Source organism: Scomber scombrus, chromosome 18 (assembly GCF_963691925.1).
Source record: "Scomber scombrus chromosome 18, fScoSco1.1, whole genome shotgun sequence".
Classification (NCBI taxonomy): domain Eukaryota; kingdom Metazoa; phylum Chordata; class Actinopteri; order Scombriformes; family Scombridae; genus Scomber; species Scomber scombrus.
This window is the reverse complement of record NC_084987.1, coordinates 28,617,639-28,636,449: the sequence shown is the minus strand read 5'-3', so window position 1 is coordinate 28,636,449 and position 18,811 is coordinate 28,617,639. Positions and strand designations below refer to the sequence as shown.

General features: G+C 41.0%; 1 protein-coding gene across 1 annotated transcript in view; it reads right to left on the bottom strand.

Annotated features, from left to right (window-relative positions):
- The window catches only part of mettl22 (methyltransferase 22, Kin17 lysine), an 88,487-nt gene that overhangs the window by 7,390 nt on the left and 62,286 nt on the right, over positions 1-18,811 (bottom strand). The window contains 6 exon segments of the mRNA XM_062439380.1: positions 3,413-3,449; positions 4,095-4,415; positions 6,816-6,862; positions 6,865-6,983; positions 16,553-16,655; positions 17,363-17,443. Of these exon segments, the coding sequence (XP_062295364.1) occupies positions 3,413-3,449; positions 4,095-4,415; positions 6,816-6,862; positions 6,865-6,983; positions 16,553-16,655; positions 17,363-17,443 (708 nt within the window).

Genomic DNA, 18,811 nt, shown 5'->3' with positions numbered 1-18,811 from the left:
TTATTATCTAGCTGTCCTAATAAGTCTCTAAAGACTCTCCAACTGGTCCAGAATGCAGCTGCACGCGTTCTGATAAAAACTAGAAAGAGAGATCATATTACTCCTATTTTAGCTTCACTGCATTGGCTTCCCGTAAAATCAAGAATAGAATTTAAGATCCTTCTCCTCACTTTTAAAGCTCTTAATGGTCAGGCTCCATCATACCTTAAAGAGCTTATAGTACCTTATGTACCTACTAGAACACGGCACTCCCAGAACGCAGGCCTACTTGTGGTACCTAGTATCTCTAAAAGTAGAATGGGAGGCAGAGCCTTCAGTTATCAGGCTCCTCTCCTGTGGAACCATCTCCCAGATTCGATCCGGAGGGCAGACACCCGCTTTACTTTTAAGAGTAGGCCTAAAACTCTCTCTCTCTCTCTCTCTCTCTCTCTCTCTCATCTCTCTCTCTCTCTCTCTCTCTCTCTCTCTCTCTCTCTCTCTCTCTCTCTCTCTCTCTCTCTCTCTCTCTCTCTCTCTCTCTCTCTCTCTCTCTCTCTCTCTCTCTCTCTCTCTCTCTCTCTCTCTCTCTCTCTCTCTCTCTCTCTCTCTCTCTCTCTCTCTCTCTCTCTCTCTCTCTCTCTCTCTCTCTCTCTCTCTCTCCCCCATCTATATCCAATAACATTCATGTACTATTAATGCATTCAATAACCTAAACTTCTTCCCCGGAGTTGTCTGTGCTTTCTCGTCTCACAGGTAATCTGGGCCTGTAGACGTCTGGATGACAGATTCCAGTCCCGGACCTTCTAGCTTCAATGTTTATTTTCTATTTGCTTCTCTCTCTGTCCTATTCTTGCTCTCTCTCCCCTCTATCCCAACCGGTCGAGGCAGATGGCCGCCCACTTTGAGCCTGGTTCTGAGGTTTCTTCCTGTTAAAAGGGAGTTTTTTCTTGCCATTGTTGCTAAGTGCTTGCTCATGCGGGAATGTTGGGTCTCTTTAAAATTAAAATCTGAAGAGTTCGGTTTAGAACCTTGCTCTATGTGTCTATTGGCGCTATACAAATAAAGATTGATTGATTGGTTACCTGGCACCACTCAAGACGTTTGTGTTAAGTTTCGTGACCGTAGAGGCATCCCTTGCCCCTCAAAAACATAATCGTAAGTCATGGCGTAGAATGTGTCGCTATGGCAGCAGTATTTGATTACGGGTCTTGAGCTGCAGAATGCAGAATTATCACCAAGGTCTTATGTCTTAGATGTGTCAATTTCAGGTGTAACTACTTAAGATTGTGGGAGTAATTAGTCAAAGAATGACGCATGTCATTTCCTGTCACCATTAGGTGGTGCTATGACTGTCACTAAATATGACCCTGTACATGGTCTTCAGACCGGGACTCTGAACAATCATATGACATTTGGAAAAGATTAGAGCATGTGTAGTCAAGATATAAGGCTTTGAAATTTCATGGCGAAACATCGAAATCTGTTGCGTCGTCATGGCAACACCTTTTGACACAGAGTCACCAACTTGGGAGTATACAATCTCCAAGGTCTTGAGGCTTTTCTGAGTAAATTTGAGATGGATCTGATTAACCTGCTACCCACAGGGCGTCAAAGAGTAAAACATACAACTTCCTGTTGCCAGTAGGTGGCGCTATGACTCAGATCCGGTATTGACACATGGATCTGTTCAGGGTGGGACTCTTATCAAGCACAAGAAGTTTGGGCTTCCTAGGATCATGTATGTTGGATTTATGGCCATTTCATTTTTCATGGCGAAGGATCAAAATTCACCGCCCAAGCCACAACCCCCTGGGAATGACGAAAAGTCAAAACTTTTATAACTTTTCATCTCCAAATTCACCGCCCAGCCACAACCCCCTGGAAATGACGAAAAGTCAAAACTTTTCATCTCCAAGTTCTGTAAATGATACTGACTGAATTTGAAGTCACTGAGGTCAAATATGAAGGAGGAGTTCATTAGAGTATGCAAGCTGGAAATGGCCAAAATGGCAGACTTCCTGTTGGATTAAGTGTATAGGTCCTAGTTTTTTGTGCGTCTGGCCATGATACATATGCGTACTGAATTTCATACTTCTACGTTGATCTGAAGCGATTTTAAGTGTGCTTAGGTGGTGCTGTCGAGCCATTTTGCCCCGCCTTTTTGCAAAACCCATAAAATATTTAATTCTTCGCCAGAACTGGTGCCGGTGCAAAATTTCATGACTTTTCACGCATGTTAAGGCAGCGAAAATGGCGATCGTTTGGGCTGTAACGGGCCCTTGCTCCCCTGCCCCGCCCCCAAAAATTGAAATGCGCTGTACGTGCATGGCGGTGCATGCTGCAGTTGCATGGCGGACACAGCGGGCATGTAGATGTGTTGGCACCCAGGCTTTTAATGAACATTGTGTGATGGGTTAACTTACACTGCCTGTGTCCACATGGTGTGGAGAACACACGCTGTAAATTTCATGTGAAGCAAATAATGTTTGGCATACGAGGCAGACTTACTGTGTCCAGTAGGTGGCGCTATCGATATGACACAGTATTGATGCATAGATGTATTCAGGGCAGGACCCTCTATATGCGTGACCAATTTGGTGTAGATCGGACAATGTCTGCAGGAGTTATAAAGACTTCCAGCTTTATGGTTAAGCATTGACATTGTATGTGCTGCCACGCCCACAGGGTATAACGTAGGCGAAAGATTTATACAACTTTTCATCTTCAAGGTCTGAGGATGATACTGACTGAAATTGAAGTCTGCAGAGTCAAATATCTAGGAGGAGATAGTTAAAGTACGAGGAGGGTAAAAGGGCAAAACAGCGGCACATTTGCAACTTTGAATCATAATGGCTGACTTCCTGTTGGACTTAAGGTATGGGTCCAAGAGGCTTTTTTGTGCGTCTGGCCATATTACATATGCATACCAAATGTTGTTCATGTAGGTGCATATAGGAGGCGGGGCTTCAACTTTGAAATGTTCCAGTGGATGATACTGACTGAAATTGAAGTCAGTGGAGTCAAATCTCTAGGAGGAGATAGTTAAAGTACGAGGCATAGAAATTGTGAAAAATCGCAACTTTGAAAAAAATGGCCGACTTCCTGTTGGACCTAGGGTAGGGGTCCAAGAGAGTTTTTTTGTGCGTCCGGTCATGACACATATGCATACCAAATTTCGTTCATGTAGGTGCATGTAGGGCTTCAACTTTTAATGGTCCAGGAGGCACTGTGGAGCAATTTCGCAACTTAAAAGCCCCCAGATCATATCAGAAATTAATATTTACTGTTGATGAATGTGCGGAATTTGGCAGATATAGGAGTTTGTCAGTACGTACAAAATGGGAAAAGGCATTAGGGGGCGCTACTGAGCTGTTGTGCCACACCCAGGATCAGTTGTGGTATCAAATTAAAGGACTCATGAATTTGAACCTACATGCCAAATTTGGTGAATCTCCGAACATTATAAAGCCCTGAAAACAGTGTTGGAAAAATTTAAATCAGCGTGGCACACTTCCTGTTGGGTAAAAAAATGAGACAATGAGACCTATGACATATGGAAATTTCATGCAGATCACATGACCCAATGTTAAGTGGCGCTATGGAGGCCCCTGACCACAGCCATGCCCAATCACGTTAAATCATAACATTGTTCGCCAGATGTGACGTGTGTGCGAAGTTTGGTGAGTTTTCATGCATGTTTAGGCCTCCAAAAATGCAATTGTTTCGGGAAGAGAAAAATAATACAGTTTCAATAGGGGCCTTCCAACTGGTCAGTGCTCGGGCCCAGGTTGTCTTTCATGGGGTGGGAGTAGTTGTTCATTAGAGAAGACAGCTTGGCTATCAAGCCATCATTTTGCCACCACCTCCACCAGGTCGAGGGGGCATCCCAGGACAGAGCTGGCCTTCTAAATGAGGTAAGCCGAGATGCTGTTGCCCCAGCAGACCACCCCATTAAAGATGGCTGATGTCGGCGCGCAGGTGGACGAGTGGTTCGAGTCCACTCTTCTTCTTTTTTTTTTTTTTTTTAAAAAGAGTGTGCTCCAGCTTGTCCCTCAGGAGCACAGGCTGTATTATTGTGTTGAAAGCACTGGAGAAATCAAAAAACATGATCTCACAGTGCTCCAAGGCTTTTTCAGGTGAGAAAGTGGTCCGTGAAGCAGGAAGATGACGGCATCATCCACTCTGATGCCACGCTGATATGCGAACTGTAGTGGGTCCATTATGGGCCCACCAGGAGGCGGAGATGGACAAGGACCAGCCTCTCCAGGGTCTTCATCAGGTGGGATGTTAGTGCCACCGGCCTGTAGCTGCTGATCCTTGGGAGTCTTGGGCACAGGTACCAAGCAGGATGTTTTTAACAGACATGTCACACTCCCCAGCTTCAGGCTCAGGTTGAAGATGTGCTCAACTATTCCGCACAAATGGTCTGCACAGGACTTTAGGACAGGACCGCAGTGTTACGCAGCATAACAGCTGATCCCTTCTGTAAACAATAGGGCTACAGCTGCGCGCAGGGTCACCAGACATGATCGAAAACAGCTAAAAAGTCAGGAGAAAGACCACCAAAAACACAGCAACCTTAGTCTCCATAGTGCTATGGTTATTAGAAACAATGCACGAAAAATGAAAAGGAAAGAAATGCACAATATAAACTAAAAGAGGAAAAAGCTCAATAGTGAGCACGAGCTGCTGCAACAGGCTGCCATCGTCACGGTGCCATCTTGAAAGAAAAGATGTAATTTATTTACCAAATCAGAAATTAATGTGACCTCTGGGGCAACTTTCTCAGAACTTAAGGATGAAGTGCAAGCTGGGTCCTCTTGGACACAAGCGTACATTGCCAGGCACCACCAGGTAGCTGGTCAGTGCTGTATCTTGTCTGACAATGGCAATAAATGCCCTTGCCAATGCTATTCAGTGACCTTTGACACATGCATTACAAAACTGCCTGAATGCTTTATGCTGCCAACAAAACAGACCCCTACCTGAGCTTCAGGAGAATGCCTACAGACTGTACAGTCACCCTGAACAACAGTGCCTTAAGTACTATCCAACCATGCCAAAGTTTTTGTACCAGACTTAATTCTGACCTCTGCACTTAGTAGCATCCCTAAATCGCCACAGATATTTTAATCACTACATATTTTATTAATTTAATCTATTTCATACACTCTCATGTTCTAAGGTGGTTCAGTCATTGATCACTCTTTTCTGTTTATTTTATTTAATTCATTTGTAAAGGGACCATGTACAATATTAAACATAAATGTTGCCATTTGATGTATTGTACCAGAGTTACCTTAATTTACATCTGCAGTCCCTTGGCAGGTCTTGCTCTCCCACCTTTGATTATTAAACATTCTTACAGAGTCTCGACTAAACAAACCAACATAAATATTATCTTAACACTGTTAGTGCAGCCATGGGGGGAAATTGGGGTCAAGTATCTTGCCCAAGGACATATCGACATGTAGACTGGAGAAGCTGGGAATCAAACTGCCAATCTTCCAATTGGTGTACAACCACTCTGCCTCCTGAGCCACAGTTACCCCAACAATATGTAATTAAAAAATAAGAAATAAAGTATACTTTACTGCAAACTTTAAAGCAGCAATATTTTAGTTGAAAATGTTAAAAATGGAGCAAATAATATAAGGGGAACATCAGTTCAAGGCACACAGTCGAGACAGCATAGCAAGGTCCAACACTGTATTATAGAGCATTGTCTCAGTTTTTTACTCTTTCAAATAATCAACCATCTAAATAACTTTTCAGTACATATTTTTTCTTATTAACCAATTATTATACACATAGGGTTAAGGGAAGACTGCACACCTGAAACATATGTGTTTTCACTTCATTCTGTTTCATATTAACATACTTTGACTGGTTGGCTAAACCTGAACTTGACAACGAGTCTTCACTGACTAAACATTCAACAACAATTAAAAAAAATAATTCTGTTGTTATTCCATCACCTGGAATTCAGTCGCTCAGAACTGTGACCTTAAAAAATCTCTCTCTCTCTCTCTCTCTCTCTCTCTCTCTCTCTCTCTCTCTCTCTCTCTCTCTCTCTCTCTCTCTCTCTCTCTCTCTCTCTCTCTCTCCTCTCTCTCTCTCTCTCTCTCTCTCTCTCTCTCTCTCTCTCTCTCTCTCTCTCTCTCCTCTCTCTCTCTCTCTTCTCTCTCTCTCTCTCTCTCTCTCTCTCTCTCTCTCTCTCTCTCTCTCTCTCTCTCTCTCTCTCTCTCTGTGTGTGTGTGTGTGTATAGCCAGATTCCAGTCCCAGACCTACTAGCTTCAATGTGCTTCCTCTCTCTCCTCTCTACCCAAACCGGTCGAGGCAGATGGCCACCCACTTTGAGCCTGGTTCTGTCTGAGGTTTCTTCCTGTTAAAAGGAAGTTTTTTCTTCCCACTGTTGCAAGTGCTTGCTCATGTGGGAATGTTGGGTCTCTTTAAAATGAAACCTGAAGAGTACGGTTTAGAACCTGCTCTATGTGTAAAGTGCCTTGAGATAACTTTGTTGTGATTTGGCGCTATACAAATAAAGATTGATTGATGGATTGAAGTTGCGTGATGCTCTATGTTTAAGTATTCTGTGCTGGGCAGTGTCAGGCATGCTGTAAATGCCATTGGCTTGTGAATGTGACAATCAGCAAGATCTGGTTGATGCAGTGCTCACTGTTTTAAAAAAAAAAAGTAAGTTCACAAATGAGATAAAGAATGACACACACACACACACACACAAAGCAGTGGCAGCGAGAATTCAGCTTTAGGTTAATTTTGAGTCAACCAATAATATTGTCTCCATAGAATATATGATGAATGTTGTCCTTACCAGTTGCTCTATGCGTTCATAGGAAAGAAACTGTGGGAAGTTAGAAGGAGTTGTTCTACTCTGAAACTGCATTTTCCATCCATCCGGTCCTGGAGTTGGGCCAGACAATGGAAGAAATGGTCGTAGGCCTTGCAGGAAACATTCAGGTGTCGCAGAGTGAAATTCAACCTTTAAGATATTCAAACACAGCAGGAAACATGATTACTTCTTCATCATAGGCTTGCTTTTCATTGATCCCTTTTTGTATGTCTCTAAGCTAAAAAGGTGATATTTTTGTTGGAGTTATGTTTCCATCTGTAAAAATGGTTTTGCTGACACTGTTAAAGTTGGCTGCATGTACTTGATCTCCCAATGGCTAGCTAAAGCTAACTCCCTGCCATTCATAAATTAACTAACATATACAAGATTAAGTGTAATGAGGGGGGCAGTTGAAGAAAAGGTACAAAAATAAACCTTAAAGAAAGACACGAGGTATGAACTCAACAAAATACAACGAGAGATAAACCAGCAACTAGTAAAAAGTAAAAGTAAAGTAAAAAACTAATCAGTGAAATACAGACATGGAATATAGCAGTTAAGAACACACTAGCAGATCTTTCAAACAACAGAAATTCCAGAAAGACAAATTGACAGACACCGAAGAAAGGTGCAGAAAAATCGCATTTGTATCTTGTATGTAGCAAAAAATAACAGTTGAAGAAGATATGTATAAAATAAAACGAACCTTCGTGTGTATCTCGACATTTGGAGAATACGGCTTGCTGTTTCTGTAGCGATGATGCTAGCTCATTTAACTTTTGAGTCCGAAGTTGCCCTGTGTACTCGCCGTATTTCTCGGCGTGCGTCTCATAATGTCGTTTGATGTTGTACTCCTTTGCTACAGCCACTTGTTGAGAACAAATAAGACACACGGGTTTGCCTCCTACTTCCCAAAAGAAATACTTTTCTTTCCATCTATCCTGAAAGATGCGACATTCAGTGTCCACCTTCCTCTTTTTTGACAACATCTTCACAGTGACTAATCTACCGTCAGCACTACCAGCGCTGCTGCAACTGCAGCTGAGGCGAGCAGCAGCAACAGACCAACTGACGGATTCCACCGAAAATTAAATATATATATATATATATATATATTAAATTAGATTTAAAAAAATAAAAAATAAAAAATCTCCCATTATCACTTGTGGGCCGGATGTGACCTACAGACGGGCCGTAACCCTGGCATTCCTGATGTATAGGGATGCAACAATGGAGTGGCTTCAACAGGCACAGCCATGGCCACAGCCGAGGGGAGAAAGGGCGAAAGTAATGGAACAACCACGGCAAAATATTGTTAGTTAATCTCTATGCTCCTGACACAAATGATTCAGGCTTCTTTTAGGTTTTGCTGTAAAATATGTTGACATATGTTACCATTGTTATGCCCAGCTCATTTGAGAGCATAACAAAGCAGGGAGGACCACACGGTAAGAGCTCAAATTAAAGAAGTAATTTTTTTAAGTTAACCAATGTAATCAACCAAGAATTGTAAAGTCAAAAGTAACATGAACCAAGGCCTCTTTAAACACAATCAAAAACAAAGTCCAGCCTTCCAGGAAGGCAAGTGAGTGAGAGAGAGGTTGACATCTTGAACTTCCCCTGTTTAAGAAGGCTCCCAACAGGTGACCTCAATCCCTTGATGAGGGGGGAAGGACCAGACCATCTGGGAGGTGAGAAAACAGGAGAGTAGAAGGCAAGGCAGACTAACCCATTTACAGTGGAGGCCTAGGGCCGTCACACCACAAATGACCAAATTATTATGGTAGGTGACTTTCACCTGATTTAAGATAATAAAGTGGTGAGGAAAGGATCACACAGTGAAAAGTGTCATCCAAAAGCTCATGGTGTTATGAATTTAAGTGCTTCACTAGTATAGAGCTAAAACCTGAAAACCTGAACCTCAAAAAAATATTTGAAAATGAAAAAATGAGATATGAAGTTGGCAACTGTAAAAATAAAAAGATTTGGATGAAAATAAATAATTTATTCAAATTTAAATAATTAATTTTGTTTTTGTTAAATACATTCTTTTATTTTTCAAATTTCAATAACAGTTTCAAATCTCTTTTTCAAATAAAGAAAACATGTGATCTCGAATTAGCTTCATACATTAGACCTTATGGATACATGGAAGATGAAAAATCCATAACAGCTAAGATGCACTTGGTGAGACCAAGCAAGTAAGGAACTGGTTTTCTGATGGAGTAGTTAAAGGCATAGAGAAACTAGATCTGTTGCAGTTTACCCACCAAATAACTTAAAAACTCGACATTTATCAGTGAAAGGGATAGATGAGTGGTAAAAGACACACTGAAGCTCATAAAAAAAGAAGAAAAAAAAGCCAAAAACTCAACATAAAAGCACCAATGTGACAGCTAGCAACAACAAAGCAGATCATGCTAGCTTTCGAAGTGAAGCTGCTGAAGGCCGGAGGAGCCCTGGAACAAGTATAGATCCAAAGTGGAGACGTGTGGAACAGATGGAGGGATGAGTGGTGGAGGTGACATAAGCATGCTGCACCTGTCTGGATTGGAACAGCAGCCATTCCTGCAACAAAAACTAACAGACTGCAGTCCAGCTCAAGGAGAAACAGTATACACATCTTCAGAGTGGCAGAGAGGCAGGAAGGAAACTCAGTGCCACACTTTATTGTGAAACTCCTAAAAAGTAAGTTGCCCCAACACTTAGATATAAAAATTACAGTGGGCTGATTGATCACTGGCACACAAACCTTGATCTGTGGCCAGGGGGGCGCACCGAGCAAATATGAATGGATCAGTCGGTCAGTTTGGGAAAATAGCTCTTATGTGTTCAAAGACTGAACATTTGTCAGGCAAGCTACTGAAGCATCTATGTATTTTACTAAGTTTTTAATTTTTAATTTTTATATACTTTATTGATCCTAAGCTGGGAAATTACAGTGTAGCAGCAGCTCGACGGGAGCTGCAGCTACAGGCAGCCACCTGGGAGGGCGCCAATTTGAGCAATTTGGGGTTAAGTGTCTTGCCCAAGGACACATCGACATGTGGACTGGAGGAACTGGGAATCGAACCGCCAATCTTCCGATTGGGGGACGACTGCTCTACCTCCTGAGCCAAAGCCGCCCCCCTTGAGGCACTTGTTGTTGCATATAATCTTATTTATTTATTAATTTAAAGGTTTAATGAACATGGACAATGCATATTAATAAAACATTTTGACAAAGGTAAACATGCGAGAATTAGCCAAAAGGCTATTTTACATCTGCTGTCCCTGGACTGATGTTAAGTAGTCACCCTAAAAGAATATAAAACGATTTAGTTTTAAGCATACAAGTAATACATTAAAAAATAAGAAGACTAAATCTAAATAAAGATTAAAAAGCAGAAAACAATGCAAAAATCCACACATACACACAAGCTAACAAAGACTCAGCTCAAACAGCAGACAGTTGCTACAGACAAAAACAAGAACAACATTAAGCAGTAAAACCAACATCAACAAAATTGATTACACAAGACACAATAACAAACTAGCAGGCCACAAGCAAGTGGGACATAGACAATAGACACATTATAAAAAGCCATGCACAAAAGCAACAACAATAATGCTAGATTAAAGCTGCGAGCAGGGTTGGGTGGGACCTCGCCCCCTTGTGCACATTGGGCCGTGGCAAAGCGGAAAGGTTTCCGTCAGGTGCATTTAGATGCATTCAGACCCGGGCATTTATCGGACACTGCAATAAGTAGATATACGTTACAAACACTCACACACAAACACACACTCACACAAACATATACACACACACTCACACACACACACACACACACACACACACACACACACACACACACACACACACACACACACACACACACACACACACACACTCTCCCTCTATCTGTCTGTGTAGACATTTAGACTGAGCAACTGAAATGAACCTCCAACACTTTGATGAGTCAAACAGGAGAGGAACTTATTTCCAGTGAAACCTGTAGATATGTTTGTAGTTCATGCTCATGTAATTCGTGTTTGATCTAGACTTTGATAGCAATGTCAGTGAAATAGTTGACAGACTGCACAGATATCTAAAAAAATAATACAGTCAATAAACTTGAACTAGAAACAGAAAACTGAGGCACCTTTTCCTTATCAGGTATCATCAGTTATTATCAGTTTTCTCCACTGGGTGGCACACTAAGACCACAAATTAATCTGGACTACTGTAGAGCACAAATGAGCCACACAGCATGACCAACAGAGAGAAGGCAGAGCCAGGATTGAATGGGAGAGGAACATGGTGCACATGTGGGGCCGCATGGAAGAGGCTAAGAATCATTGAAAATCCCACATGTAACAGCAAATTGTGCACTTCCTGTTGGATTTAGGTCAGGGGTTTCAGCGTGTAATTTGTAGGTCTTGTAAATATATGCTATGAATTGAAAAATGCTAAAGTATCAGCTAATGGGATTAATTACACTATTGTTTGTTTCATATGATAATGTGGTGCAATGTATGACAGTTTGAAACATTATGTGTGTTGTGTAATATGAATGCACCCTAAATGACAGTAGAAAAGTACTGAAGACAGTTGACCTTGAAGTGTAATTTAATAGGTAGATTCTTTTTTTGTGATTAACAGTTTTTATTGATTTCTTTTAAAACATTACAGAGCAATATACTTATCACAAATACTTAACCCCCCCTCCCCTAACCCGACAAACCTGTTGTCACTACCCACACAGTCACCCTTGGTTGTTAACACAAATACATTGTATGCAATAGGCAGAGAAAACAAGGGGAAAGCAAAAAAAAAAAACAAAACACAAAGATAAAAAAAAACAAATAAATAAATACGTTGGTAGACTCTATCAAGCTTCCTCTGCAGCAGCAGTCCAGACATGAACACAGTTCAAATATGCGTATTCTCCCCACATAGATTTATACAGCCACCACCTCGCTCAACACTCCCGCATGGTACCTCCCAGGTCAGTAGTCCTCCAGAGAGGACAGGTATTTGCCCCACTTTTTAGTATACACATTCATTCTTCCCGACCGTTTGTATGAAATTTTTTCGAAAGCTGCAACTCTTGCCATCTCTGCAGTCCATTCTCGGAAAGGCGGCACCCCCTCTGTTTTCCAATTCCTGAGAAGAATCTGTTTGCCTATCATAAGAACCGAGGTGGAATTAATCTCTAAATAATTTTTTATCTCCGACCTTAACCAATCTACAGTTGCTGGTTCCTGTAAAATAGACGAGTTAAGGCGCCATCTATAAGAACTTCTTCTTTCACTCTGAGGTATCAGATTTAAACACACCCAAGCATGATCAGAGATTACAATACTCCCTATTGAACATCCTGTAACAGAGGAAACTAACGATTTGGATACTAAGAAAAAATCTATTCTAGAAAAAGTCTTATGCATTGATGAAAAAAAAAGTGTAATCTCTACCAGCAGGGTTCAACATTCTCCATATATCCATCAATCCCCATGTTTTACAAATCCTCTGTAGTGTCAGGGAGGCCCTAGGAGTCCTACACACTGTTGTCCCACTATGGTCAAGGACCGGGTCCATCAGTAAATTAAAGTCCCCCCCTAGGACTACCTCATGATTTCCCCCTGCTTGTAACTTCCCCTCCAGGTCTGTAAAAAATGTCCGATCATCCCCATTGGGTGCATAAATATTAGCCAAAATTAGTTTTAACCCCTGTATTTCAGCCAGTACAATAACAATTCTTCCTAATGTATCTTTAATTTGTTTAAGACACTTAAATTGTAAATTTCTGTTAATCAGTATGATAACCCCCTTACTCTTACTGGAACCTGCACTATAAAACACATGCCCCACCCATCCTACACAGAGCTTATCAGACTCCTGTGGAGACATATGTGTTTCTTGTAAAAACACCACATCATATTTGTTGCTTTTAAGACTGTTCATGACCTTTTTCCTCTTAATAGGGTTCCCCAGCCCATTAACATTCCATGTGGAGATACGCATACAACTTAAATTATCTGACATACTGTAACTGTCCATACAGGGTTGCAGTACAACCAATCCTTAGGCACATTTTAAATAAACGGTAGTGACAACTTAACACCCGAACCCCCTCATACTCACAGAACCCAGTTCGTGCATCTGAACTTGAACTGTGCACAGCCCCCCACCCCCTCTTGTCCATCCTACGGAAATCCGTCGGTCCGTGAATCGTCCACGAGGCTCCGCTAGTCTGGCCTCGCAGGCTCTGCTACTAGAAGTTAGTTCAAACCAATGTCTCTTTATAATGCAGGTCAACCACATCCATGGCGGGAAGGGAAAAGAAAAAAAAAAAAAAAAAAAAAAGGGCCAAACGAAATGGGCTTTACTGCCACCTACTCACACCCTAGTCGCCGCACAGGCTCCGCTGCTGTGAGTTATTTCTTATCAGTGTCTTTACATTTCTGATCAAAAGCATCCATGGCGAGGTAAATAAAAAATAAAAAATAAATAAAAATGTGGGCTTTACCGCCATACACTCACATCGTAGCAGCCTCACAGGCTCTGCCACTGTGAGCTAGTCCACACCAGTATCTTTAAATAAATGTTCACAGCATCCATGGCAAACTAGAGACATAAAAAATAAAGAGGAAAACAAGGGGCCTCATCGTCATCTACTCACACCATAGCGTCTATGAAGGCCATCGCCTTCTTCGGGCATTCAAAAGTCTTAGGTCCATCTTTGGTGTCAATCTTCAGTTTAGCAGGATACAGCATCCTGAAGCTCAGCTCCCGTTCATGCAGCTTTTTCTTACTCTCCTTAAACTTGTCACGCTTCATCTGCGTGGCCTTGGAATAATCTGGGAAAAGCATGATGTTGATGTTTCCCCAACTCAGTTTGCCTTTAATCCTCGCCGCTCGTAGCACCAAATCCCTGTCCGATGACCTCAGAAATTTGGCCAGTATGGGCCGGGGTCTGTCACCCGGACACGGCTGCTGGCCGGCTCTGTGTGCCCGTTCAATCTCGTGTTTCCCCTCTATATCCAGCATGTCCGGGAGCAGCTCCTCCAGAAATTTAACCGCATCTCTTCCTTCTTTACCCTCTGGAATCCCAATAAAGTGAACGTTATTGCGTCTCGAGCGGTTCTCCATATCTTCAATTTTTTCCCAGAGCAGGTGGATGTCCGTCTTGGTAGCTAACGGGTTAGCCTCCCTCTCAGTCTCGGCCGCTTCAAGATACTCCACTCGCTTCTCTACTTCATCTATCCTCGTAATTAGCGTGGACAGCTTAGACTCCACTGACGCTGTGGTACGGCGTATCTCTGCCAATCCCTCCAGCTCACTGGAAATCTTCGTCAATGCTGTGTAGATATTCCCAATATCCTGGCCGATGTCGCGGGCCTGCGGATCACCTGTGGCCCCGGTGTCCTCACCGCCATCTTGATCCAGTGTAGCATCATGTCCTTGCGAGCGTAAATGCCTTTTAATATCTCCACAGGCCGATGACTTCGAGACTTTTGACATGTTACCGATCTCACCTTCTTTATTAAGCGTACCCAGTGCTATTTTGCTGGTAATATATGGTAAAAAAAGAATAAAAGTAGCAGAGCGATGCGGAGTTCCCTAACTAGCAGCCGTCTCCCGCATTGCGTCACGTGACCCTCTAATAGGTAGATTCTTGATGTGTTGATGAAGAAGGAAACCACCGCCAACACGTCTCACTTGTATATTTTATTACAAGGAGATCGGTGTCAACACTATGTATAGTTCCTAAAGCAAAACTCCACCTTCTAGACAGATGGTCAATTTGGAGACACAGCCTTGACCCCTCATTTATGACTAGCTTTTAATAAATGCTCAGTTTGGAGAGGTAGCCTCTGGCCTGTCCTTTATGGCTGGCTTTTAACCTTTAACCTAAGTAAACATCTGCTTTTGGAAGATATACAAGACAAAGACATGACTTCTCAAGTTGTCACAGGATGGGGGCAATCCAGACACTACAACCTTTTGTAAAACATGATGCAGAAGTAACCCTTAAACCCCCGCTCTGTAGGTATAGATACAGGATGTCTTGTGATTCTGTAGTTTCAGAGAAAGGAGGTCACATGGAAGTCACACACTATCACACTACCCTGGACGTTGTTTAAGGAGGTCACTTGAAAGTCACATATCCTGGAATGTGAGAAGGTGGAGGATGGAGTCAGATCAACAGCCAATCAGGAGAAGACAACACCTCACACATTGCATAAACATTCTGTATTGTGTATAAGACTGGGTCAGGGAAAGCATAGTCAGTCAGAGTTCGTGAACTGGCTCTGTACGGTTTATTCATTTACTGCTAAATAAAATAGCGTGTTGAGACCGAATATCTTCTCCTATTTCTTTATTAAATGAACAAGCAGGCTGAGCTCACACATAGTGTAAGATTAGCAAGTAAAGAGAGCTCAAGTCCAACAGTCTTGATAAGACAAAAAAATTAGTTTTGGTCTGATCTTTCTACGACATTCCTATCAGGCGTAGTGGCCGTTTTAATGTTTCTAGGTGGCGCTAGAGAGTTCAACGTTGTTTGTTTTTCCATTTTATCGAATTTTTCGCCAGACCTGATGTGCGTTCCAAATTTGGTGAGTTTTGGAGCAGGTTGGGGGTCAAATTAAGGCTCAAAGAGGCTGTAGAATAAAAACAATTTTTAAAAAAATGGGCAGGACTCCTCTCTGGAGTCCTCGCCCTCTTGCCTTTCGGCTCGGTCCCTAACAATTAATAAACTGACAGACAACATGACGGATGGCATCAGAAAGCACAGACAGGCAGAGCAGCAAACGTGGAGGAAAATTAAGCACTAAAATTGAATGTTGACAACTTTGACCACTAATTAACCACTTAAAAAAAAAAAAAAAAAAATTTCTTACTGTAGCGCACATTAAACTGGCCACACACACCTCTTTTACACATCTGGCGGTTAAATAGTGTGGGACACAGCGCCACTCTGCCCTTTGTTATCATCCATTGGACATGTGGGTTAAGTATCTTGCCCAAGAACACCATTGACGTGGACTGGAGGAGCCGGAAATCAAACAACCAATCTCTCAATTGGTGGACAACCGCTCTATCCCCTGAGCCACAGCTGACCTGGTTTCAAAGAGAAGCTTCTTTGTCATTATTGTGCGCATTTATTGTGGTATGTGGCTGATTGAGGGGGTCATAGCTCAGACTCAATCCCTCACCATCCACTTGTGGGTGCTAACGTCCCTGATTTTGGCAGCTGTAAGTGAACTATTTATTGCATGAGACTGCTCTAGTGTTTGTTTATTGGTCCCGGTTTCCGGGTGGTACCCTGTTTATTAATTAATATTAATAATTTCTTTCTTTGATCATTTATACTTATCTTTGATAAGTATAAATTATTACTGATAATCAAATGTGTACCCACCTGATCCCAACAGAGGAAATAAAATGTCATTATTATAGTGAAAGTTTGTGTAGGGAAGAGGTATGGGTAAATGGATGGATCAACTAAATATTGGATTTCAACATGGGAGATCACTATTCATTTCCAACTGCATGTCAGCACTTAGCACTATGATTGTCTCTGTAACCTTAACCACATGGTTATTATTGTAACCATAATGATGAAGGTAATCTAACTTTAATTATTTTTTTTTTTTAATGCAAACCAGGATCTTTCCCTAAGCCTACCCAGACACTAACCATAGTTTTCACATCACATTGGTTTTCTCCTTACCTTTTCTCTATTGAGATAAGGATTGTGCAGTTGTGAAGAAAGTTATTGCAGAGTCGGTACAGGGTTCGGAAAAGGCCATCTGTAAGATCATCATCATAGCAGACTGGCGACAGACACACACAAAAAATGTAAGTATTCATTCTACTTTTTTTGTCAAATTCTGTGCATCAAATGATCATATTTGAAAAGTTTGAATAAGAGCTGCAATGTGATTTTTTGTTTCAAGGATAAATGCAATCTTTTTCTCAATGTCGAAAGATGCATGGTTAATAACAATGCTTCTCACTAATCTGACTTTGTATTGGAGATGCCTATCGTCATGATTATGGAATGTTTGTGAACATCTGTTCGGACGAATTGGTAAGCTTGTTCATTCATTCAATAAATATATGGGATTTAATGCTTTATCTTAAAATTAAGGTAAATAAAATCATCCTCAAACAGTAAAAATGTATTTAGTAGGTTTTCTAAACATTGCAAGTCAATTTATAAAGAATGTATTTGAATTGATAAAGGTTCAATGACAGAGCTAACAACCAACTGGTGACATCAACTACAAAAATCTGTAACATCATAAAAACAAATCATGGCTTGTTACATTTTTTGAGAATGAGTTTCCCAATTGAAACACGTTGCAAGTTAATCTTTTTACGGCAGCACCAAGCATTAAGCCTGGTTGGACGCATTATTTCCCTATGCTTGTCAGTCATATAAAAACAGAAAGACTAATATGGCCCTCAATGAAGCCAATTTAACTTTTGTATCCATCATTTCACGTTGTCATGGTTCTATTTCAGCCCAATAACTTACCATCAGAAGCAATGATGAAGCTAGTGTTGTTATACACTTCCACTACTTCCTCTTCTGTCCAGTTAAATTCCACATCAGCATCTACAAAGAGTAAACGTATGGACAAAATGGAAAAAACAGACATATTTTATGGTCAGATTGTGGTTGTTCTTGTTCAGACAGCAGCATACACTCAAGCTGAAGTAAAAGGCCTTGCTCTGCTCCACATGCAGCCATGAGAAAGAGGGGGGGGCAGACATACTTCGTGATCATTAATATAGGTGTGTGGCTAAAATCAGTCTCAGTCCACAGACTAAAATGTTCACTGTTTATCTAGTGACATCAAAATTGGGGACAACATTTTTTACATCAAATTTCCTAATTACAAATTAAATGTAAAATATATATTTTAGCAATAGAAAGTACCTAGAAATGATGATTTCATATATATAAAACTAAAAAAGGATCTTTGTTAACATCTAAGATTTATAAACTTAAATGCTTTTTAAATTAGTTTTTTTGGTGGGGGACAGAAGTTTGTACCAATGCAGTAGAATGGCCTGTATACAGAATAGACCAAGAAAGCTAAATTATAAAAATATAATATGGTAAAAACAAGGCAACTGCTATAGTACCTGAGAGTATATACAGTTGAAACCAGAAGTTTACATACACTGTATAAAAAGACATATAACCTTTTTTTTCAGACGAAATCAGACAAACCTTTTCCTGTTTTAGGTCAGTTAGGATTACAAACATTATTTATATTTGCTAAATGCCAGAATAATGAGAGGGAACATTTTTTAGACAATTTTTTATTACTTTCTTCAAAGTCAGAAGTTTACATACACTAAGATTACTATGCCTTTAAACAATTTGGGAAAGCCCAGATGATGATGTGATGGGTTTGGAAGCTCCTGATAGGTTAATTGACAACATTTGAGTTAATAAGAGGCACACCTGTGGATGTATTTTAAGGCACACCTCAAACCCACTGCTTCCTGTGCGTGTGACATCCTGGGGAAATCAAAAGAAATCAGCCAAGATATCAGGAAGAGAATTGTGGACTTCCACAAGTATGGTTCATCCTTGGGTACAATATGCCTGAAGGCCATCCTTGGGTACAGATGCCTGAAGGTGCCACGTTCATCTGTTCAAACAATTATACGCAAGTATAAACACCATGGGAATGTCCAGCCATCTGTAGTGTAAAATTTGGTGATAATTACTAACAATGAGCAATGTTGTATCTGCTAAAAGGGTACTTGATTGTTGACTATTATTTGCTGAAGATGTTCAAATTTGAAGGCATTATGTTAAACGAAGAAGGTGTATGTGATTCTGCATTTAGTGAGTGAATAAGTACCTTATAATCAAAGAAGCATGAAAACCACAATATATGTGATTATATATACCACACTTTTATATAATTATTATTATTAGTACTATAGAAAAGAATGCAGTAATAAG